We start from the raw sequence: 25,193 nt of genomic DNA on the forward strand, positions 1-25,193 counted from the left end.
CTTCTGCAAATCTAGCACTACCTTATAAAAAATGACCATCTGAGGAAATAAGAATGAATATGAAATCATAGATGTAGACGCTAACCCATCTAATTGTATTTTAGATATTTGAACAACGTTGTTGACATTCTCTTAGAACCACCCATTAGGAATTTTGGTTAACTGCATAGCAGTGGCTTCAGACTTCATGGCTTGTGTAGACTAAATGTAGAAAGTGTTGACATTGAGATACGTGAAATTCTAGCTTTTGACATGCAACATGATTGAAAATTGAACATGGGCTATATTTATTGAACAACTTTGATTCATGAATGACCATGACTGTCCCATCTGGATTATCATCCCTGTCATTGGCCTATGCAAGTAAATTATTAGGTTCAGTTTTGAATTTATGAATCCACCAGCATTCAATGTCTTGTGAATGGTAATGCTTGAGTCCTAAAGCAGAAACTCTCAAGCTTTTCTGAGAAAACTAGAATGTTGATGTGCATACAAAATCAGAGCAGAAGACAGCCTGGCAAGAAGGGGAAGTAAAGAAAGATAAGGCCAAATTTTATCATCTTTTGTCTGATGTTTCCAGATCAGGCAGAAGGATGAAGGAAAGTGTGTGATAATGGAATGTTGGATGATTCATTTTTTTCATTCCTTCACTCATCAAGCATTTATTATTGGCAATGTGCCAGACAGCAGAAATACAAAAATTAATAAGATATAGTCCCTGCTTTCAAAAAGCTCACAATCTAAGATTAAAAAATGTTTATGGGAAATTTAAGTAAACCAAAGAGAGAGAGAAAGACACTGGAACAACACAATTACTATGCCTATAATTCTTCAGGATTCCTTAGCATCCTGATTCTCTCAAGAAACGTTAATGAGGATAAACCCATGCCAGTGCCCTATATGGGTATCATTTTCTGTTTGTGTGAGCATATATCTGTCCCTAAGATGTGTTCAATTTTCCTGAGTAAAATAATAAATCAATACATAAAATATGTATTTACTGAATAACATAAAAAGAATTTTTTTCTGGACATAATTTTAAAAAATATTGTGTTGTATATTCTGCCTGTGAAACAAAATCCCCCAGGATTACTAAATTTATGGTGCTTATATTTTTTGTATCCTTTTTGTAACAGTATTATTAACTGTATTTTTGTCTTTTAATGGCTAGATTCATTTCAACAATAAGCAACAATGTATTTTTGTAGCAAGGAGTACACAGTGTCCTAGTTTCAATTCTGAACTTTTTGATGCTTATTATTAAGAAAAATGAAAGACAAAACAACTTGTCCCATTTTACAATTCTCACTAAAGTCACCCCTAACGACTTCTTTTCCTGGGCTATGTTCAAGACTTGCATGTGTTTATCTTCAACCTTTCAGAGGATATGTAAGTAAGAAGTTCATTTTAGACATGTCACTAAAGCCATTTTGAGTTACTGATTGCACTGAAAAGACAACAATTGAGTCTTGTTCAATAAAATAAGTTGTGGGGGGATTTCTTAAGAGGAGAAGGTATGAGATTGCTGTGTAATTTATGATCTGACTCTAATCATCAGAGCAGAAGACAAAAACATAGGTCTACTCTTGTCTGAGAATAACTCATGCCAGGCAGATTGCATTTAATTTGAATAGCAGGGGGTGGGTGAGTATGTGTGCGTGTGGTGAAAAATGGAATTTCAAATATAAATTAAAGAGGGAAAAGAAGCCAAAATGAAGCCAGTCACCAAAGGGCTAAAACAAAGGCTATTTTATTTTCCATATGGTATGTGGGTAACAGCTGTTTTACAGATTCTCTTTGGCTTTCTATTATGACTATCTAAAAATAAGATTAAAAACTAAACAGTAAAAAAAAAAAAAGCCAATTCTTCTCTTCTTTTTCTGAAATTCTGCAGACTCTGATTTAAATCAAATAGCTTTCATGTCCCTATCATTAGATTTCCTTCTTAGGTTATTTTCATAGATTGGGAGACTAACTAAAACTATTTATGTTTTTCAAAAATCAGCAGATCAAAGGAAATTGAAAAAGTAACATTTCAGTTGCTTAACTCCTTCCTTCCTGTCCTATTGAAAGGCAACTATAGAATTTTTGGAGAGCAATAAATCACTCAATGTACTGTGCTTCTGTTTATTTGCTTCTAGATAGATTGCTTCATGGAAAAAAATGCTCTAATCCAAACCATTTTTCACAATTGTTTTACTAAAATTTTTACATAAACCATTTCATTTTCAAGAATATTAGAGTATTTGCGTGAATATATTGCTTTATACACATAAAAGACTGAAAGGATATTGATATCTTTTATCATATTCATAGTTATTTCCCATTTTTTTACTCTTTTACACAAATCTGAATTCACTATAGCACCTCTAAACAGGAGTTTTCTCATTCCTAAATCCAGCCATCCTGAGCTCATCATACATCCATCCACAGTCTCACTCTCTATTACATACCAGACATTTGTACACACAAAATATGCATACGAAGAATGAAACCGCAAATGTAGACATCAACCCATTTAATTTAACAAATACTTGGAACATTTTTGTTGACATTCTCTTAGAATGACCCATTTGAGAATGACCAAATTGCAACACATTCTTCTTTCTTTTGAGCAGTGGGTTTTATCTTAACACCTGACAGTGTACTTGTGATCTCGAGGTACTAACTCAATGAGTGTTGAAGAGATAGATACAGCCATGGTTTTGCTTACCAGACTATGAAATTGAGAAATGTTATAAAGTACTTGAACACATACATACAAAAGGAAGCTTTACAAAAGACATAGCATTATAAAAATACTTATTACTAATTGACTGCTAATTACTAAATGACTGACACTTTATTTTCAAAAGGACAATTTTTTAAATCTGTATATAGAAAAGAGCACAAATAATAAATGTACAGTTCAATGAGTTACCACTAAGTAAACATATCCACATAACTATAGTTCAGGTCATGAAACAAAACATTACTAAAAACTACAAACAGGTCTGCGATTCAACTGTCTCACACAATTCACAGCGCTCACCATAGCACATACCCTCCCTAGTGTCTATCACCCAGCCACCCCATCAGTCCCACCCCCCAGCACTCCAGCAACCCTGTTTGTTTCCTGAGATTAAGAATTACTCATATCAGTGAGGTCATATGATACATGTCTTGCTCTGATTGACTTATTTCGCTCAGCATAACACCCTCCAGTTCCATCCACGTCGCTGCAAATGGCAAGAGTTCATTCCTTTTGATGGCTGCATAATATTCCATTGTATATATACACCACCTTTTCTTTATCCATTCATCTGTCGATGGACATCTTGGCTCTTTCCACAGTTTGGCTATTGTGGACATTGCTGCTATAAACATTGGGGTGCACATACCCCTTCAGATCCCTACATTTGTATCTTTGGGGTAAATACCCAGTAGTGCAATTGCTGGGTTGTGTGGTAGCTCGATTTTCAACTTTTTGAGGAAACTCCATACTGTTTTCCAGAGTGACTGCACCAGCTTGCATTCCCACCAACGGTGTAGGAGGGTTCCCCTTTCTCTGCATCCCCGCCAACATCTGTCGTTTCCTAACTTGTTAATTTTAGTCATTCTGACTGGTGTGAGGTGGTATCTCATTGAGGTTTTGATTTGGATTTCCCTGATACCTCTGAAACAAATAATATATTATATGTTAAAAAAAAAAAAAAGAAGATAGCAGGAAGGGAAAAATGAAGGGGGGAGAAATCGGAGGGGGAGACGAACCATGAGAGACTATGGACTCTGAAAAACAAACTGAAGGTTCTAGAGGGGAGGGGGCTGGGGGGATGGGTTAGCCTGATGATGGGTATTAAAGAGGGCACGTACTGCATGGAGCACTGGGTGTTATGCACAAACAATGAATCATGGAACGCTACATCAAAAACTAATGATGTAATGTATGGTGATTAACATAACATAATAAAATAAAAAAAAATAGGAGCATAAAAAAAAAAACAAACCAGAGACCTACCTTGTGTTTACTACAGCCACTATCCTTATTCATACCCTCCCAAAAACCAGTATCCTGCATTCTGATTCGTTTTCATAGTTTTTGGAATTATATGGAGCCTTTTATGTCTTGCATTTTTTACTCAACATTATATTAGTAAGATTTATTTGTATTGTTACATGCTTTCTCCCAAACTGTATTGTATGAGTATACCACAATTTATTTATCTATCATTGATGGACATTAGGGTTGTTTCCAGTTTGGGTCTGTTATGAATAGAGCTGCCTATATAGACAATTTTGGAAGAATTATCAATGATTATTGTATATCCCTGTGTTTTTTTGTTTGTTTGTTTTCTTTGATCTTTATCAATATAGGTCTTACAAATCTTTTCTTAGATTAATGCCTGTTTTATTGTTTTGATTCGATTGTAACTGTGATCTTTATTTTTAAATTATATTTCTTTTAACTTTGTAACATGAAAAATATGTGAAATATACAAGGAAGTATAGTAAATTTCTATGTACTCAACACTCACCTTCAACCATTATGAACAAATGGATAACATTTTACATACAATGCCCTTTAATCAATTCTTCTATATTATTTTGAAGCAAATCTCAGCAATTACATTATTTCACACAACACCTTTTTATAATAAATCTCTAAAATATATGCTTTTAAAAATTGCCACTTTTCTGCTTCCTGAGGACATTCATGTTGAAAAATGCACTCAGTTTAAACAACAGCAAACTCAAAAATCCCACCCAATGCAGCTGTTTTTGGGTAGATTTTCTTCGTTGCTGCCTACATTTAAACCCACTCTCCTAATTATTCTCCCTGAGCAAGCAGAGTTTATCTTTTAGCCAAGAAGTTGAGCAGTGTTTACACTGGGATTTTCAGTCTTACTCTTTTTGCAGTTCCCTTACATTCAATTCGATCCTTTGTTTCTCCAGCTGGCAAGGCTGCAGTCACATTCTGGCACCATAGTCATATTTTCAAACAAAAAAGCTATAACTTACCTGTTGCAGTTTCAGGTTTCCAGAGTAAACTCTCCTGCAGTGGCTGTCTGCTTTTGGATGCTTGCCAAGATTTTTCAGTTCTCATCTAGGGCGGGATTTACATGATCACTTTTCTTCGCCACCATTTATTTCTATCATTGTCTTTAATATATCTCTCTAAGATCCATGGTGTTCATTTCTACCAATAATTTGTATATCCTCTAACCTCTCCCTCGCACTCTTTCTCTGCTCACTCCTGATCAAAAGAGATTTACAAATTTTTTTTGATCTTTTCAAAGAATTAACTTTGGCTTTATTCATTTTCTTTATCTGTATTTATTTTCAGTTCATTAAGTACTGCTCTTATCTATATCATACCCTTCTTTCTAGTTTATTTAGGTTTACAATGTACTGTTCTTTTTCAAGCTCCTTAAGATGGACATATCACTGAATTTTGGCTTTTTGTCTGTTCTAATGCATACATTAAAACTATACATCTCCAAATTCTGCATTCCTAGCACCTTATATGTGGTGAAATACATAATAAATTTTTAAAGATTAATGTTCTTCCACCTAAAAGTATTAACTTTCATATAAAAACTTTTATTCTTTCATTTAATTAGTTTGTATTAAGAGACTTATATTTACAGCTCGTCTCACAAACACATTTGCACATTAGTTATAATAAAATATTCCCCAAATTTTCTTTATTCAACATGCTGTATTTTACAACATTTGAGTAAAGAAGGGAAGGGAACAAACATTCGTAAAAGACCTGCACTGAACTACATGCATTAAGAACAAATTCAATTATATTTATAGCCCATCTTCTTTAGTATATTTTCTTTAGATAGTAGTGACAGCTTCTAGGAAAAATAAATACAGATTTATTCAGTAAATTATATCCATTGTTATGTTCTTGCTGTATTTTATACCTCCTCACCTCATATCCCCTAATCACTGTTGAACAGCCTCATAAATATTCAAAAGTTTAACTAAGCATTGTTTATTTATCTTATGTGATTCATTGAATTGCATTCTTTTTTTTAAATTTTTTTTTATTTATTTATTCATAAGAGAGAGACAGAGAGTCAGAGGCAGAGGGAGAAGCAGGCTCCTCGCCTAGCAGGGAGCCCAATGTGGGACTCGATCCCAGGACCCTGGGATCATGACCTGAGCAGAAGGCAGACGCTTAACCATCTGAGCCACCCAGGCACCCTGAATTGCATTCTTTATAGTAAAATTACTGTTGGACACAAAACAGCTAATATGTCTGCAATCTAATAATACCGACTGCTAGTGTATCTCAGAGCATTGATTGCAAATAGCCAATTTAATAACTATACCTAGTGCTAAACTCAGGAGATTAGGAAGCTGGAGATCAACTAAATTGAGGCAAGCAAAGACATTCTTGACTGAAACAAATTCATCTTCCATGGGAAGTGTGTTCCTAATATATAAGATTTTGAAGCTCTCAGTAGAAGGACATGGCTAAAATTAGGTGTTATGTGAGAAAAAAAAGGAATGTAAAAGACAATTTAAGCATTATTAGAGAAAATGTCATAGCATTTCAAAGTTTATCTGAAGGTGAGGAATTACTAGAGAAGCAGGCTAGAAGTGAAATATCTACCTCCTAACTCTCAGTTTATATTAGTTACAACTTTTGAATTTAGAAGTGACAGTGAATTGAATGGAAGCACATAAAACTAGCTTTTCTTGATTTCTCTTAAAGTAACCATGAAACCATAAGAAAAGAGAAAATCCTTATTGCAATTGCAATGAGAGGTATGAAACAAAATTATTAGCAGCATTTTTAGGTTTTTCTTTATTTTCATCTTTGTGCAATGACCCAGCCTCAAAATCCCATTTTCTAGGTTCAAGCAAGCAATGAAATAGCCTCTGGACTCCTTCCCCTTTATCTTTTCCTTCAGTGAAACAAACTACAGTCACACACATGAAGCTCTGTCTCTCAGATCAGGCCTGGGTAGATTTCTTTGTGTTGCTTGGAGAATATGAGTGGAGCCTTGTACTAACAACCAATAATCTAGCACCTATCTGCACAGCATAGGCCACTGGTCTGGAATATACGGTTTAGAGATGGATGTCTTCCCATTCAAATAAACCTTAATTCCTTTTTATAACACCATTAAAGATCAGTTAGGTAAAATTCAAGGATGATTAAACAGAATAAAACTCTCTGAAAGAATAAAACAAATGGTAAGCCTCAGTATGAATTCCTTTCCCTATAAGAGATTTTCTTGTAAATCAGAAGAAAAATTTTAAACATATGAGTCTAGATACCGATGAGAAAAAGGAGAGTATTTCTTCTATATTTAAAGAGAGATCCAAAATATGAAGAGAATGCACTAAAAAAAAAAAAAAAGTAAATAAAATAAAATATTCATTAGAAGCAATAAAATGCAAATTTGATACTACTAAATATTTAAACCAGTGCTTCAGAGTACAAACTTGAGAAGTAATCCCGGAATATAAAGTTAATGAATAGGAAAATTTAAGGTGAGAGAGAAGATAGTAGACATGAAGGACAAAGGAAATTTGGTCTATAAGCAATAGATAACCTGTCAGAAGACCAAATATACAGAGCAAAAGCACTAACAACAACAAAGAAAAAAATCCAACATAAACAAGCAGTCCAAACTCAAAGTAACCAAAATACATACCACAGAGTTTCAGGAAATATTAAAGTCTTAACAACGCCCTCTTGGCATGCCCATAACTAATCTATCACCAGTCTGTTGATTTTAATTTCTAAATATTGCTTGACCCCATATGTGTCCCTACATCCACCACTATAACCCTAGTTCAGGCTATCCTCGTTTCTTAGCCAGACTCTCAATGCCTTCCAACTGCTCTCCTATATCTACTCTAGCCTCTTTCCAATCTCTTCTCCATATTGCAACCATTGCCACCTTGGTGCTTTATACAAACAAACAGATAAATTAGGATAGCTTCATGTAATTTCATAATTACAAGTGATTGTTACAAAACTCAGAATGGCATAAAAGAGAGATGGTTTCTTTAGAGAAGTGGTCAAGGGAGGCTTCTCAGGTAAGCTGAACCAAAGGAGATAGCCATTTAGAGAAAAAGAGCTATGAAAAGAGCTTCTAGAGACATGGCACTAGAAATTCAATTATGAATGTGAGTGAATGTCTGAGACCCATTTTTCTGGAAGATGGCAAGAAAGTGAGGTAGGATGTAAAATGAGGTTGGAGAAGGACACAGAGAGCATATCAGGTAAGGCCTTGGAAACCATGATGAGGAGTTTGGAATTTATTCTAACTGCAATATGGAAAGTTTTTAACAAGGGAGCCATCTGATTTATGTGCTTTAAAAAAACAAAAAAACTTTGGACAGCTGGGTATATCTTGTCAAAAAACAAATGCACACTCCCACCCTCACCCCTGCTCAAAATCCTTCAATGTGTTATAAATGTTCCTAACTCCTTAACACAGACAACTACAAGATCTAGCTCCATCCTTTGTCTGTAGGATCAAATTAAGCCATATTCACCATCAATTTCCACATCAGCCTAACTGGACTTTTTTCAGGCCTGCATATATATCATTCTCCTTTCCAGACTGCACACACTATTCTTCTGCCTTCCCTCCCTCTTTGCCTGCTTAGCTCCTAGTCTTTCTGCCAGTGCTCAACTACCTCTCTTAGTGAAGCCTTCCTTGACCAGCCTCTCTCCACTGAGACTTACCCCAAATTGTAGATCTCTAGCAATAAGTAGCTTGTCAGAATCACAATTTTATGTTTGTGTGGGTTATTCATTCAATAACTATTTTAGCTATTATTTTTTTCAATTAATAAAACTTTAAAAAAAATAAGCAGTTTTAGGTCCACAGCAAATTTTAGCAGAAAATAAAGAGAATTCCCACAAATCCCTGTCCCTACACACTCACCACCTCCCCCACTATCAACACACCCCATCAGAGTGGTACATTTGTTATAATCAATGAACCTACATTGACACATCATCACCACTCACAGTCCAGAGTTTAAATTAGGGTTCATTCTTGGTGTTGGACATCTCTAAGGGTTTTGACAAATGTATAATGACATATATTCACCATTATAATACTCTACAGAATAGTGTCACTGCTCTGAAAGTCCTCTGTGTTCTGGCCTATGCTATGTCTTTTTTGACTCCATTAGTCCCCAGTTGCCTGCAGGCATAGTTCTTGGTAAATAATATATATTCAAAAATTTTTTGAATGAATAATTGAATTAATAACTTTTAAGAATTAAAGCCCTGATAAAATATTTACATTTCAATATGCATTTAGATTTTAAAAACAAACAAAAAACCTCTAAGCTCCCTAGAAGAAAGAATAAGTTACTTTCAAAGATGCAAAAAATCAATTACTCTTTTGCAGCATTAAATAACAACAGAAAATAGAGCTATGTTTATTAAATTCAAGGAGTACAATATTGAATGAGCAGTGATCACTAAGTACAATTAAATAGAAATAAGTGACTTCAAGAACTAAGAAAAAATGTTGTGTTTTTAAAATCTAACAGGTAGCAAAAATCAGGAGAACATAAAATATTAAGGAGACTTCTTCACTAATTATATATATAATTCACTGATTATATATATAATATATAGTTATATATATTATATATATTCTCATAATATATATTTATAAATACAGTTATAAATATAATTATATATATATGTATATATATATGTGTATATATATATGTGTATATATACACATATATATATAAAACTGTATGAAAACTGAGAAGTAGGGGAAAGTTCACAACTCATCCAGTAACCATCTACTGCAAACGGCAAAAATCATGGATTTAGATTTTAGATTCTGCAACTTCAGGTAAAATAACTGGATTGTGTGTGACATATGTATCTTAGAACCATCACACCAAAAAATCAACTATACTATCTGCATAGTTAAAATTGTAATTATCCTGGAGAGTCAACTTTGGATAAAAAAAATGGATTTTTACCAGAAAGAGCCACCCTGTAAATTTAGGTTCAAATCTATACTCTTACAGGTATTGGCTGACTCAGAAGACATGTTTCCTGCCTGCCACTAATAACATCACATGTTATTATAATTTTAAATAGAGTTTTTAAGAGACGAAATTGGACAATCAAAATAATATGAAGAATATCAAAAACAGGATACTAATAGACTTACAAATAAGAAAAATCAGAAATATTAAAACATCAAGAAAAAATAGTTCAAGTAGTTTAGTGACAATAGGGGAGCAGTTTAAAAATGATTCATGAAATTGAGGTAAGTAGTATTTTGCCTGTTTTATAAAAAGAGTATAGAAATTCAATGGTCAAGTAACTTGTCCCATTATATATAGCTTACAGATAAAAAAAAGTAAGTTTCAAATATAGACCTTCTGGCTCCAAACCCATTATCTACCTAGAGCTTGCAATAGTATGGTATATCTTAGATTCATAAACTTTTTTTGGAAATGAAAATTTGTACAAACTATTTGAAAACCAGTGTGACATTTTTTGTATCAAAAAGCATAACAATTTTCGTTACTTTAGACCCCATAATCTCCTGTGTGGGATTCTACCCTGGGGAATTAATCCAATATGTAGAAAACAATACAAATGAAGACATTCATAGCAACATTTTAATTTAAAAAACATTAGTTGGAAGCTACCCAAATGTTCCACAATAGAACACTGGTTAAATATTATTTGGTATACAGACATATGATAGAATATCACTTTGAAAAATGAGAAAATACTTATGTGTAACTCTAATGTTAGAGAATAAAAGTAGGACATAAAATTATAGGTACATAATTATATTAAATATATGTAATGAAAATATAGGAAGAAATACACAGACACATACAAAAGACAATTATCTGAAGGTGATAAAATAGTAGGTTATCTATGCTTCCAGTTTTAGATATTTATATCTTTTTAAACATTTTTAACCTAATTTCAAGTGATCTCATATAGAGTTCAAAGTGTATGCTTTGATGAAATATATCATCCGGATGGAAACTGAATCATGGGGGAGAAAATGAATGAAGAAGTCTCAATTTTAGAAGGTGTGTGTGACTTGTGAATACTGTATTACTTTAATTTAAGAATCATGAAAGAAGCATAATGTTAAACTCCAAATATTTTTGTTTTTGTTTTACCCTTTCTCCCAACCAAAAAAAAAAAGGTGGGGGGCAAATAATTATCATTTCACTGTGAAAGTAACAACTCTTGTTCTTTTTTTTTTTTAAACATGCTAGAAAGAGAATGTGTGAATTTTTTTTTACATTTCTCTGTAGGTTTTATTTTTTTATTGCTTTTTTTAATTAAAGCTTTTTATTTTAATTCCAGTATAGTTAACATACAGTGTTATATTAGTTTTAGGCGTACAATATAGTGATTCAGCAATTCTATATATCATTACTCAATGCTCATCGTAAGTGTACTCTTAATCCCCTTCACATATTTCACCCATCGCCCCCACCCACCCACCCCTGATATGCTTTATTTTAAATGAGTACCCTCAGTTAAAGTTGTTTTTTTTAACAAGAACATTTTTTACCTGAAGCATACTTCAGAATACACTGTGTAGATTTCAGCTGGAATTTGGTTTTGTTTTTCTTTTCTTTTTTACAAGCAGTTAGTTAAGAAACATTTTATCTTTCATTAGGATGTTTAATTTTATGGTGATTAATCAGAACATTAAACATTAAATATTTAGAAGTCAAAATTTATAGTGAAATCTGTATCAAATCTGTATCAACATTCATTGAATTTAATCATACTTGTTTCCCTCAAATACATATATTTAATTAATTTAAATAATCTAACCAATTAAACAAAATTAAAACAGAGAAGTGGGAATCAGACATATCACTGGAAAGGAAAGATATGTGTTTGTTCATCTCATGACATCTCAGCCAATTTTGTACTTTGAAAATAACTTAGATTTATTCACTTAAAATATTCTCAAAGATGAAGCAAGTTAAGCTCATCATATAAAAGTTAGGATTTTAAAGGATTCCAGCTTAATCAAACAGATATTTGAAATTCAGTCACTCAGCTGTATACCAGTTCAAATCTGTGAAGAGACAGAGATGAGAAATAGGAATTTGATTGTCTTTTTAGCCTTTAAAGAAAATAAAGAGATAGATATATACAAAGATATATGAGATTTGTGTAGATGTATCAGATAGGGGTTAGTCTCAAAGAACTAAATTACTCTAAATAGTTTAAGAAATATTATTGTTATTAAATGTTTTACAAAATTATCAACTTAAATTAACAGACTTCAGGGTGACCTGAAAGATCAAGAATGACTCTTAAAGTCAAACTATAGAACCAACACAAAGGAAGATGTCTTCTAAGCCACCAGGCCCAGAAGCATACTCCATTGCTATGTTTAAAGAAGCCACTATAATCAGGATGGTGCCACATTCAGGAAGCTGCTGTGATCTGTAGACCTCCACTGTTGTTGCCAGTTCCAGAATCCCACCATGCAAACTACGATTTGCACCAACAAAATGGATGTCCTGTGCCCTGATTCTCGGCTCTCATAAAGCTAATGGTTAGACAATGAGTCACTTACTAATGCGCCTTTGGGGGCCGGGCAGGAAGGAAAAATAATGACTCCATGAATGTGCTTACCAGCAGAAATGCAGAAGCAGAAGTTCAATCTCCATCTCACTTTTACTTTCAAATCTCAGGCATATTCATCTGACTGGCTGAAGCTACAACACATTGAGTCGTAACTGCAAAGGAACCTTAGAAATAAGATTTTTAGCTCTCCATCCTCTTCAGTACAGAGAGATAACTGGAATGAGAGTGAAATGGATGTTGAACACTAATGTACCATTTGTCTTTGGTTACTCAACATACATACACTTCCTTTTCCCCACTCAACAACCCTCATAAGCAACAATAAGCAACAACCGTGTTCCATACTGATACGGTACAAAGATCACTTTTACAAATGAAAATGTACTGACCCTTTCCCTAAGCAGGAAAGTCAAAGAAAGTTCCATCAGTAAATCTGTCCATCTCAGGGTGAAAGTTTATTCTTCCTCTAATGAACTACATTAGAGAGTTACCTACCTACGACACTGTATAAAACATCAGAAAAAGGAAGGGGCCCAAGTCATTAATACGTATACACAAAACTGTACCTGGAAGCAAGTATTGCTATTATAGTCTTCATTTCATAAAGTTGCAGTTACAATTTTTAACTTCCTTCCTCGTCTACCCATTTCTTATTCCCTTTGCCTTCAGCCAGCACCTAGGCTGGCAGAGGCCTTTTAATTTGATGTGGTGACTCAAATGTTCTGTTTTGTTTTTTTTCCGAGACACAAGAGCCTATAATGACTTCCTCTGGCTATAGCTGGAAATGGCAGTCTTAGGCATGCTCCAGAATATTTCAAATAACAAACAAAAACCCCTCACTGCCTACCCTGTGTAGCAGCAACCTTAGTTGAAAGCCTCTGGAAAATGTGGTGTTTGGCTTCTTAGCCTCTACAGTAAACAAAGCACTTGAAGGAGGATGAAATGGGTACGGTGATCCACTTCTTTCACCACAGTAATTAATGGGAGGGGGGCAACTACTGTTCCATTACTTTTACCACAGTAAGTAAGTAGAGGAGTAAAAACTACTCTTTTAACCACTTAAATACTGTTACACAAAAACAGTTACTTAAACTCACAAAGGGTTCAAGTTTGGTATGACAGCATCACCATGAGCTTATAATCAGGAAAGATCATCTCAATGCATAAATTGTGCTTTGACGGAAAAGTTCCTTTCTGCCTCCCTCCCATATCCTAGCAATGTGATAGGTCTACATTTAGACCACTCCCAGGTATCATGAATGTTCTCTGTCACCTCTTCTCTATTAAACCCATACAGCTTATATGACTCTACCTTTATGTGGAGCCCAGAAGGAAATATTGTTCATGTCTCTTTCTCAAAAATTCATTCAAAGCTCCATGGCTTTGAAAGGTAAAAGTTTCTGATAACATATAAGAGAAGAGCATTTCTTCAATTTCTTTGAATGATTCTTCCTTAACGTCAGGATGTGTTTTGGACTCTTTTCCAAGCAACTCATGCTACCAGGCTAGAAGGTAGCACCTTTTGTTGCTCTGTTGAGTACTGCTAAGATGCACACAGATGCAAATCAGGCAGTGACTAAGACTGATTTTGCCTTGTTGGTAGTACCTGTTAATTGGATGATACAAGAGTGATTTCTTAGGGCTTTAGGAAAACTAAACAATCACAAGTATGGAAGAAACTTCAAAATTAATCTGTCATTTAATAATTTGTTGACAGGTTGGTTATCGGAAAGACATGGAACAAGAAGATGCTGCAGAAACAGTCAAAACTAGAGGGAATGAGTCCTCTGTCATTGTGACAGGATTAGAAGGAAATACTTTATATCACTTCACAGTGAGGGCTTATAATGGAGCTGGATATGGGCCACCTAGCAGTGAAGTGAGTGCAACCACCAAGAAATCCCGTAAGTGACCTGGGATTTTTGTTTGTTTCAGACAAAAGGGAAACATCTTTTAACATTTCTGAAAGCCCTGTGAGGTACAAAATAAGGAGAGTTGAAGGGGAGTTTTGATTCATAGTCTCGCTTGAATGCTTAGATCTGAATTCCAAAACTAGCTCAGAAAATTTTGCATTCACAGTAGATAAAGGTTATCTTCCTGTGAAATAAGGCCAAGCGATTTTGACACAGGAAGGAAGATAAAAGGATTCTGGTTCAAAAGCTCGGTAGAGTAGCTATTAAAATGACACTCTGGAGCAAAAACCCTCCTTATCTGACTCCAGCTGGAAAGAAGCCTATGGTGCCAGCCAACTATTACACACAAGAAAAGATTGAAATACAAAGATTTAAGTGAAGAAATGTATTTAAGACTCCTTGTCTGTTCACTTTCACTTTTTATTTTGCAGCCCCTAGTCAAGCACCCAGCAATCTCAGGTGGGAACAGCAAGGCTCTCAGCTTTCTCTGGGCTGGGAACCAGTCAGACCATTAGCCAATGAATCTGAAGTCATGGGCTACAAGGTCAGTATGTTTCTTCACTCTCTTGTATAGACACTCATCTTAAAAATTGTTATTATGAGGATGTACAATTATAAGGCATAAAAGGCCATTAGCATACCTGTTTTTCCCAATCATTTTCTACCTATAACTTAGAAGAAAGCCTCCCACAATAGGTAAGCCAAGGCAATCAAAATCAGTTTTAACTGCTCAAGGCATAGGAAGGGAATGAATAGGAAAAGCAGCAACAATTTGAATACAGAATGAAGATGGCTCCGTGAAGCAGTGTCAGGACCAGCAGAACTTAAGGAGAGAGTCGTAGCATTTTCTCCCTGAAGACAAATTTTCCTGGCAGATGACAAAGACTGGATAATTTAACTTGGGTGGAAAGACCATTAGCAAAAAAAGAAGAAGAAATGCTAAGGCCAGCACACTGGGTTAAGAAAGAGTCCATGGAGAGATAGCAAGCTCCAAAATAGACATAGCATTTCACATACAGTCATCCTGAAATGTGCCAGCAAGAGAGCTGGAAATATGAAAACATTTGGTTTGTTTTTGAAAAACAACTTTGTCTCTAATTTTAAAATATATGTGATCTATGTATTGATTTGTTTGAATTTCAAATTCTTTTTTCATCAGATTCTCTTATTGTCTTAAACTCCATACAGAACCATACACTGAAGATTATTTATATCAGAAATTTTAAGCATTTTAATAATATTTAGACTGAAAATCATCATCTATGTGGCTTTTCAATTATCAGAAATGGTAACACAATATTTTGTATATAAAGTGCTAAAATTCTGAAGGTAAAAACTTAAAAAGTTATAAATGAAATATATTTTTAAGGTAAGTAATTCCCATTAATCATATTTTAAGACACAAATTATATTATTTCTTACAGACTATAATTAGTATGGATGGCAGACACCCTCATTACTCAAACATACATACTGAAATCTGTTCTAATCCTCAGAGATATTGAATTTGATCTTTTGGGGGAGGGCAGGTGAGCCATTTTTTATACCCCTCCCTTTGCCTTCTTCTTCTATGCCCTTACCCAAATAACCATGTCCTTACAACTTTTCCTCTAAGGCAAATATACCTTTGATAATTAGATGTAGCAGTATGGCCATAAATGGTGATATACCTTCCAAGAACCAATCTAATATCATTAGGACTATGGCAACCAAACTCCCAAACTAGAGAGGCAAAGTAGAAAACAAGTTAGAGCTACATGAAAGCATATGGCCATCTGAAAGAAACAGTCAGCGTAAGGCACCTCTCAGGTAATAAGACCTGAAGAATATGTGAGGTTGGGCATAGGGTTCCCAAGCACGGTAATCCTTCTTTTTGCTCACAATTACCCCATCTATCTCTGTCACTGTTCTTCCTCTTTATATGTGGTTGTTTCCCCAACCAGACTATATGTGATTGACGGCAGAAATTCTTTCTCATCACTTTATCCCCAATGTTTCTAGAATGGATGAATAAATTAATTAATTTAATCCAGCTAGAAGTATATTATGCAATTACTCATAAGTGTATATTATCAGATGTGTGTTTTTCCAGCATGGCCTTCCCATTTGTTAAGTGTAGTGGGAAAAGAACACTGGCTTCTGAGTCAGACTTTCATTCAAATCCTAGTTGTGTAACTCTGAGCAAGTTGCTTAATCTCTCTGAGTCTCATTTTCTTAACTTCAAAATGGCAAAAATAACAATAAAATAATATCTATCATGCAGGATTGTTTTATGGATTAAATAAGATAATTTATGTAAAATAGCTTATAGCTATTAGCATATAGAAGGTGCTCATTTAAAAATAGCTACTATTTATTCTAATTGTTTTGAGAAGAGAATATCTAGTTAGGTGAAAATTTTAACAAAAGGAACTGATCTTTGTTTGAAAGTTGCCTGCCAGTTCTGTCTAAATGAAGACAGCAGAAGTTACCTTGGAATACCTTCTTGCTAGGGGAAGAATCACTAGCATGTTCCATCTTAGTTATATAAGTTAATGACAAGTAGGTACACATTGATAGATGATTTTTTTTTCTTTTACTTCCTTAAAATGGTTATACTTCCTTATGTCCTTGAGAAGAAAGAGCTCGTTCTTAAGAAAGGAGTCTGCTGATAACAAATGGAGTGAGACCTCAAAGCTTGTTCTTTTGCGACTAATCTTATTAGAACTTCTGATGGACAGGATAATCCCCAATGAGAGACCTATTGGCGGAAATGTCACAAAGGGCCCCATGAGGGTAAAAGGACTAACACAGAGCCTGGATTCTCCTGGGAAAGTCTGGTTTTCACAGAGCAGGTAGCTAAGGATGAAAACTCCTCCTGACACAGGCACAAGGGGCCAGGAATGTGATTAGAAACAATAGCTGCAAATTTAAAACTACAGGGTTGTAACCCAGAGAACACAAGCTTGTAGCCCCCTTTTGAGCATGACTTTGTGGAAAACTCCTCCAGCCTAGGCAAGGATCTGCACTGCAGCTAAAGAGCTGTACCATTTGGATGGAGGTTCACCCAAGTATGGAGTGGCCAAGGCTGAGCATGAAACTCAGAGGAAAAAAACCTCTTTGAGTTCTACTATATCCCCCCAAATTATTGCCAGACCAAGAGTGCCCTAACCACTGGGCCAAGAATACCAGTATAACAGTGGGCCACCTCTTAAGCACAATAGCATACGGCAGTCACAAAAGATTAACAAAAGTAGGTACAAGTCAGCACACTATTTCTCTATCCATGAGGCAATTTGAGGTAGAGGACTTCCTGCTTAATAGGGTAAGAGAAAGCTTCCACAATTAATTGTAATATCAAAAAGAGAAGTAAATTTGTTTTTACTCTTTGTTTTTGCCAAGTTACTTTACTTTTATAAGCAAAAGAGATCACTAGAAATGTACATGGTATGTAAGTTTGAGAATAGGAAACTTGGAGTCAATGCCTGAGGTTTAAAATGCAAAGACTGTGTTTTTCACCTTTTATATTAAGTCCAAAGTAGATGAACTCAGAAAAGTCTTCATCTAGAAGTTTTCCAGATTGTAAAAATGATTGAAAAGTGATAAATATGGAGAAAAATAGATTTGTTCTCCAGACTTGGTCCATAAATAATACACTCAACTCTTTTCTTATAGTTAGGATACTAAATACAGGATTGAACTCATTCTTTAAAAATAACAAAAAGAGTAAGATAAAATAGTGGAATTTGACATTCAACCAATCCATTTTCTAAGAAGCATGGATCTTAATTCCTTACATAATTTCAGAGATTGAAGTGTCAACATATATAAGGACAAAATGTTAACAGAGAAAGATATGATGAGAAATTTTGTACAAGGTGTTCATTAGATGAAGGAGGTCTCCTCATCATAAATCTTATCAGGGACCTCAAAAATGACCAAGAATATAGTGGAAGAAGGATGGAATCAAGCCATAAATGGTTGTATCAGAGGAGACATATTAAAATTAAATCCATTCAGGGGCACCTGGGTGGCTCAGTCGTTAAGCGTCTGCCTTCAGCTCAGGTCATGATCCCAGGGTCCTGGGATCAAGCCCCGCATCGGGCTCCCTTCTCGGCGGGAAGCCTGCTTCTCCCTCTCCCACTCCCCCTGCTTGTGCTCTCTCTCTCTCGCTGTGTCTCTCTCTGTCAAATAAATAAATAAAATCTTTAAAAAAAAAAAAATTAAATTAAATTAAATCCATTCAGTTAAATTTTAAGTATTACCTAGTTGTGAAATTTCTTACTGCTTTTTGAGATCATCCAAGAGATCCTGAACTTCTTGGGATTTTGTTTAACAAGTCCAGATTTAATAGCAATAATTTCAAGACATCACAGCTTTCATTAAAAAGTAAGAGAATTAGAAGCTTGAAGAACCAGAAGAACGTTAGGAAAAGATTGTCTCTTGAAGATACGGCTACAAATTATTCTCACTCAAATAAAATAACTCCCCATTTGAAAAGTTAAGTCAAATTTGGGAGTTTATTTAGTATATTTATAACTCCTTCAAGTCCATTATTATTCCTTTCTCTTGTTTTGTTACATTTCCCAAATCGGAAAAAGCCACCTATATTATTAATATATTATTTATAAGTGATGGGGAAAATGGAGCAAAAACTTCAAATAAGTTTTTTCTAATTTAATATATTTTTCCCAAATAAATGCTTTTCAATGAAGAAAATTTCATTTTTTAATTCCTCTAGTGTGGAGTCTGTATCTAGAGTCTTTAATTTTGGCACATCTGTTACTGGCATTCCTAAAGAAATACCAATGCCAATAACAAAGCTGTGTACTAAAGCATATTCAGCCATAATTCTCCTTAATAATCTTGAGAATGAAGAAATTTTTTCTTTATATTATGAAAGAAGTTTACCAAGATTATAAAGTGAAACAACCATCTTATCTCCACCTTATTCTTCTCATGTAGATTTAAGCCCAAGTAAAAGGGAAAATAAATATTAAATGCCCAGGAGCTATACTTTCACTTGTGCAAATATTCCCTTTCCCACTGAGTGAAACTTTTATCCATTCAGGAAAAAAAAAAAAAAAAAAAAACAAGCAGAAGGAATTCAGGACAATGCCTCAGGCTACATACCAAAAAAAATAAGGTCTTGTTTTCTAGGCTACAACTAAAAAGTATCCTTTCCTAGATATACAACCCTTTCTCCATATATCTTTCCCCCTTACCTCTACTTTCTGCCTGTTTACAGAGCCAGGGAGAGTAGGGGAAAAATCAGGCTCAAAGTTTACTGGTTATTATGTGTTCCATCAATGTAGACAGAAATTTTTGTTTACTTATTCAACTTAGATATCAGGGCCTTCCAGACTCCTGAGATATATGTACGCTTGGGTTGATATTTTATTCCACACCCTACAGAATTCTGAAGACCACCTCTATATTTATCCAGCTTCTCGAGGGAGCTTAATGTCTTTGGCCCTTCTAGTCTCATTGATTTCCTGTATCTTGCAGCTGTTCCTTCATCTTATATTCACTCCATGTATGGGATTCAGCCTCTTTCTTGTGATACCCACAAATTAAAATGACTCATATATAATGAGTTATACTATCCTCTTACATGTGATTTTCCTTGAAATTTTTTATGATAAAATATTTTTTAAAAATAAAACAAAAATGGCTTATATAATATCAAATATATACACGTAGAAAGTAGACTTGATAGAAATGTTGGCAGGAGCAGGTAGAATGAAAAGCATACCATACAAGCAAATATCTGAAAATTGCCCATAGAAAGTCCTGTTCTTAAAAGTGCTTTTGGCCATCCTCCAGTCAGTGGCTTCTCACTGGTTCTTATGCTTCCCCAACTTCTTTTCATCTTGCTTCTATCATCTTGCTGACTTCTCACTCTCCTATTGTTAGTGGGGCTTCAGATTCCTCACTTTCCATTATGAAGAGCAGATGTCCCTGTTGACTATTCCTAAGATCCCAAGATGCTCAGCTGCTGACTTGGCCTTCCCTTTAATAGAATCCATCCTTCTCAGGGGCACTCATGGGTAAAACCAGCAAAAATTTATTGTTATATATTTAAGCCTGCTCACACCATTACTGTGTTACCATCAATATAGACTAGCTGTTTCCAGATCATGCCTTTCAGAATTGCAGTACCACATTAATTTTTTGTTTAGAATCACTTATTTGGATAATTCATTCTTCCCAGCTTGTTAAGTAGAATTTGAGGATAGTATTGAAAATACAATTTCCTTTATGCCTAAAGATAGCTGTCATCACAACCACCATTTTGTAAATGTCCAGATTCTCACAGTACTCTCTGGACTCCTTATTATCAATAACTATTTCTGACATGTCTTGATAACTCCTTAACCTTCTCATATTTCTCATACTCATCCATCTTTACTAAATCAGGATTTTAAAATGAGCCAAGATTCTCTCAAGCACCTAAGACTAACCATTAATTTAATGTATCTTTTCACTTAGTATACCTACTTACTGACTCATAACATCATATCTCCCTGGATGTACTGGTAAAAGCCACATTTAATCTCAAACTCCTTTTGCTACTATTAACTGGTATTTTTCCTGCTTTTACCTTTTGTTTCTAAATCTCAACTGATCCACAAATTTTTCTTCAACTCTGGATTTTACAGCAACATTAGATATGCATTACTAGTTGCATTTTTCTTTGTCATAAGAATTGTAATTTATTGAACCATAATAACAATGTCCTCTAAAATAGTCACTCCCCTGCCAATCCTCACCAATTTACATACTTCCCCATTGCCATAAATTTGCTTTCTAATTACCTCAAGTGGATGATCAGAATTCTAATTCATTACACTGCTACAGTCAAAATAAGAAACATAAATTCTGATACAATTGTCATTTTTTAAGCTGAAAGAACCTGCTGTGGGCATGCTCCGAGAAGTGTTTCTGATTCCCCAAATCTTGATCAAGTATTACTCTGTGCATTGCTATATCACCAAATACATTTCCTATTACACTTCCCTGCATTGGTATCTGTCCCCATTATTATATTGTAGGTGCCATGAGAGCAGGAACATGTGGTCTTGTTCTGTTATGAATCTCCAATATATAGCACTGTGCCTGGCCCACATGATATGCCCAGTAAATATTTGATGATACTCTTATCACTTTGCAACTACATTGAGGCTATGGCTTCCCTATAAGTATTTCAATACATACAATTACTGTACATGCTAAGTACTTTTAGAGAGAAGTTACTTCTCTTCTGACACCCTGAAGTAAATTTAAATCTGTGAAAGAAAAGTGAAAGGGAGGGACCATTTATTACCAGAATGCAAAAGGGAGGATCAAGTACAGACAGGCTTCAATATATGACAAGAATGCTCTATTAAAGTTTTTTTTTTTCCCCTCTCTGTAGGTTAGTTCAAGCTCAAAACACATTTTTATAAGAAAAAACATAAATTTTTATCTAACTTCCTAAGGTATCTTTTATGATGCAATTGAAATACTGACCATTGACCATGAACAATGATGGCAACAGAAGTAGATTTCTCTTAAGTTTACCATGCACCAGGTCCTATAATGGAACCAAATTTGCCCAGAAAGAAATATGGAGATTGTGTTTTGTTTTATTTTGTTTGTAGGAGATTGTTTTGAATCCAGATCTGTAAGTAGAAACAAAATAATATAGTTCTGAAGCAGCTCTTAACTGATCATCAGAATTTTAACCTTCTAATGCAATTTCTTCCCTAACTAGCCACATGATCTTGTATAAATTGCATAATTCCTGTGATCTGTGCTTTCTGATTTGTAAACATAGGATAATTCTATGTCCTTTTTTAAAAGATTTTTATTTATTTACTTGAGAGAGCAAGTGAGCAAGAGAGCAAGAGAGAGAGAACAAGCAGGGGGAGTGGCAGGCTGAGGGAGAAGCAGGCTCCCTGCTGAGCAAGGAGCCTGATATGGGACTCAATCCTGGGATCATGACCTGAGCCAAAGGCAGATGCTTAACCAACTGAACCACCCAGGCACCCCAGGATAATTCTATGTTCTAATTTGTAATTCTGAAACCATTTGCCATGAATACATGTTCTATTCTAGTACAATGGACAGGTGTCAAAAAGACTTTACTATCCAAAATATCTAAATGCCAGTTCACAGAAAAGCAAACAACCACAGAAGTAAATAGAAACACTAAAATTTTAACTTTTCAGTGATTTCCTACATTGTTAAATATTTATTGTTGATATATTTAACGAACTATCTCTTTAGTCCTTTGAATTTGAAGATGACAGCTGTGAGTACTCCCTCAGGATACTATTCATTCCAATAACCTAGAATAAAAGACTTTAGTGATATGCCCCCTCACTACCTGCTGCTCTAGTCTCATGTATCCCCATCCCCGTATGTCTTCTGTCTATTCCATACCCTAATGTTATGGTTTCTCATTGCTTAGGTGTATTTTCGTTTTTCTTATCTTTTCCTAGAATTCTCATCCTTTTCTCCATCTGGTGAACTCCATTCATCTTCAGATACTTAACTCAGGCATGACCTCTTCTGAAAAGCCTTTCCTAACCCACAGACAGAATTAAACTCTTTCTCCTATATTTCCATAGCATCTTTTTTTTCTTTTTTTTTATTAACATATAATGTATTATTTGTTTCAGGGGTACGGGTCTGTGATTCATCAGTTTTACACAATTCACAGTGCTCACCATAGCACATACTCTCCCTATATTTCCATAGCATCTTATGTACACTTCCACTGCTCCATATAGCACATATATTGCATTTACTTACATATCTGTCAAAGCCATAGGCTTCCTTAGCTCAAAATGTGACATACGGTAGTCAATCAATAAAGATTTGGAATCTTCATGTGAATATGAAATGTTTAAATCTCTGTTATTATTTCCAGGTTTTTTATAGGCAAGAGGGGCACAGCAACAGTCAAGTTATTGAAACACAGAAACCTCAAGCAGTAGTACCACTGCCGGATGCTGGAGTCTATATTATTGAAGTTCGAGCATACAGTGAAGGAGGGGATGGGACAGCTAGTTCCCAAATCAGGGTACCATCCTATTCAGGTAAGTTTTGACATAATAGGCTTAATTTGATGACCACCAACAATGTTAAATAGTGTAAACCTCACCAAAATTAATATGATGGATTGCATGGATGAAAACTTTGGAAGCGGGCGCCTGGGTGGCTCAGTTGGTTAAGCGACTGCCTTCGGCTCAGGTCATGATCCTGGAGTCCCGGGATCGAGTCCCACATCGGGCTCCCTGCTCAGCGGGGAGTCTGCTTCTCCCTCTGACCCTCTTCCCTCTCGTGCTCTCTGTCTCTCATTCTCTCTCTCAAATAAATAAATAAAATCTTAAAAAAAAAAAAAAAAAAAAAAAAGAAAACTTTGGAAGGGTCTCATTTCTCACTCTGATTTCCATACCATCCTCCAATTAATAAGAATGTTGCCCTTATGTCCATAATTGCAGAATTTCTATAAATCTAGAAAGGATTTTTCATCAGAATGTTTCATTAGAATGTGCTTATTTTGGGGAAATTCCCTTGCCCATCCTGGTCTCAAGCAGCACCTTGCTGGCCATTTGGGCTTTGTAATATTGCTTTTAAACTGCCAGTGCACAACTTTAACATACTTATTTCTCTATTACCTTGATTACCTTTATCATTAAAAAGTGGAGAATGGGGTACAGAAGAGCTTAAAGGAACTGCTTCTTAAAATTAAATTTGGATCATCTTTATTGATTTCAGAGTAAATTGTAAATTCTATTGAGTATCATTTTTTGTTTGTTTTCCAGGTTTATTGAGATATAAATGACATGCAACCTTTTGTAGGTTTAAGGTATACAACTTGTTGATTTGATACACTTATATACTGCAAAATTATTACCACCATAGCATTAGCTAACACCTTCATCATGTCACATAACTGCCATTTCTTTTTGTAGTAAGAACATTTAAAATTTACTCCCTTAGCAACTTTCAAGTGTGTACTACAGTATTATTAACTATAATCACGATGCTGTACATTAGATCACTGGAACTTATTTGTGCCTCATAGTTTTTATTAGCAGTATTAATAATTTCTAGCTTTTACTGAGCCCTTATTATGTGTTAGGATTGGTCATAAGTCTTACACATCATCTTATTTAGTCTTAGTAATAATTATATGAAGTAGATGACATTATTCATATTTTAAGGAGAAAATTTAAGTAACTTGCCTAAGAATGTGCATTTAATTAATGGGCAATTATGAGCTTATTTATTGAGTAATCATTCTCAAGCAGAATTGTCAGCCTAAAGGGAAGTATCCAGTGATATCCTGTAGGACTCTGCATGTGGCTTTGTTGCATTCAACATATTTATCAATTTGGATTAAGACCAGAAGCATTGCATATGATATTTTTTGATGCCACAAAGTGGGATAGATGGCAAATATAAGGAAGAAAATAATTAGACTGAAGCTTTGAGGAAAAGCTATTTACATAATATTTGACAAGTAAATTCTTACATAAAAATATAAGGTGAGATAAAGGATATAATTAGGAGAGTTGATAAAATTTGAATAATGTCTGCAGATTAGATAACATATATATCAATAATTTCCTTTTCTTAAAAAATTGTACTGTGGCTATATAAGAAAATGTCTTATTTTTAAGAACTCTACATTAAAGTATTTAGAGGTAAATGTACATCATGTC

The 25,193-nt window shown here is 34.6% G+C and overlaps 1 protein-coding gene and 1 long non-coding RNA gene across 5 annotated transcripts in view; one reads left to right on the forward strand and one right to left on the reverse strand.

The window, feature by feature from the left end:
- The window catches only part of LOC144379455 (uncharacterized), a 113,347-nt gene extending 108,266 nt beyond the window's left edge, over window positions 1–5,081 (reverse strand). For both annotated transcript variants that reach the window (XR_013442536.1, XR_013442535.1), the window contains exon 1: window positions 4,999–5,081. This is a non-coding gene — a long non-coding RNA (uncharacterized LOC144379455). The remainder of the gene's footprint in view (window positions 1–4,998) is intronic.
- CNTN5 (contactin 5) overlaps window positions 1–25,193 on the forward strand; it is a 1,336,681-nt gene that overhangs the window by 1,305,785 nt on the left and 5,703 nt on the right. For all 3 annotated transcript variants that reach the window (XM_078058730.1, XM_078058731.1, XM_078058732.1), the window contains 3 exons: window positions 14,301–14,487; window positions 14,928–15,040; window positions 23,393–23,561. In XM_078058730.1, coding sequence (XP_077914856.1) covers window positions 14,301–14,487; window positions 14,928–15,040; window positions 23,393–23,561 — 469 coding nt within the window. The remainder of the gene's footprint in view (window positions 1–14,300; window positions 14,488–14,927; window positions 15,041–23,392; window positions 23,562–25,193) is intronic.

This window comes from Halichoerus grypus, chromosome 11 (genome assembly GCF_964656455.1).
Source record: "Halichoerus grypus chromosome 11, mHalGry1.hap1.1, whole genome shotgun sequence".
Lineage (NCBI taxonomy): Eukaryota > Metazoa > Chordata > Mammalia > Carnivora > Phocidae > Halichoerus > Halichoerus grypus.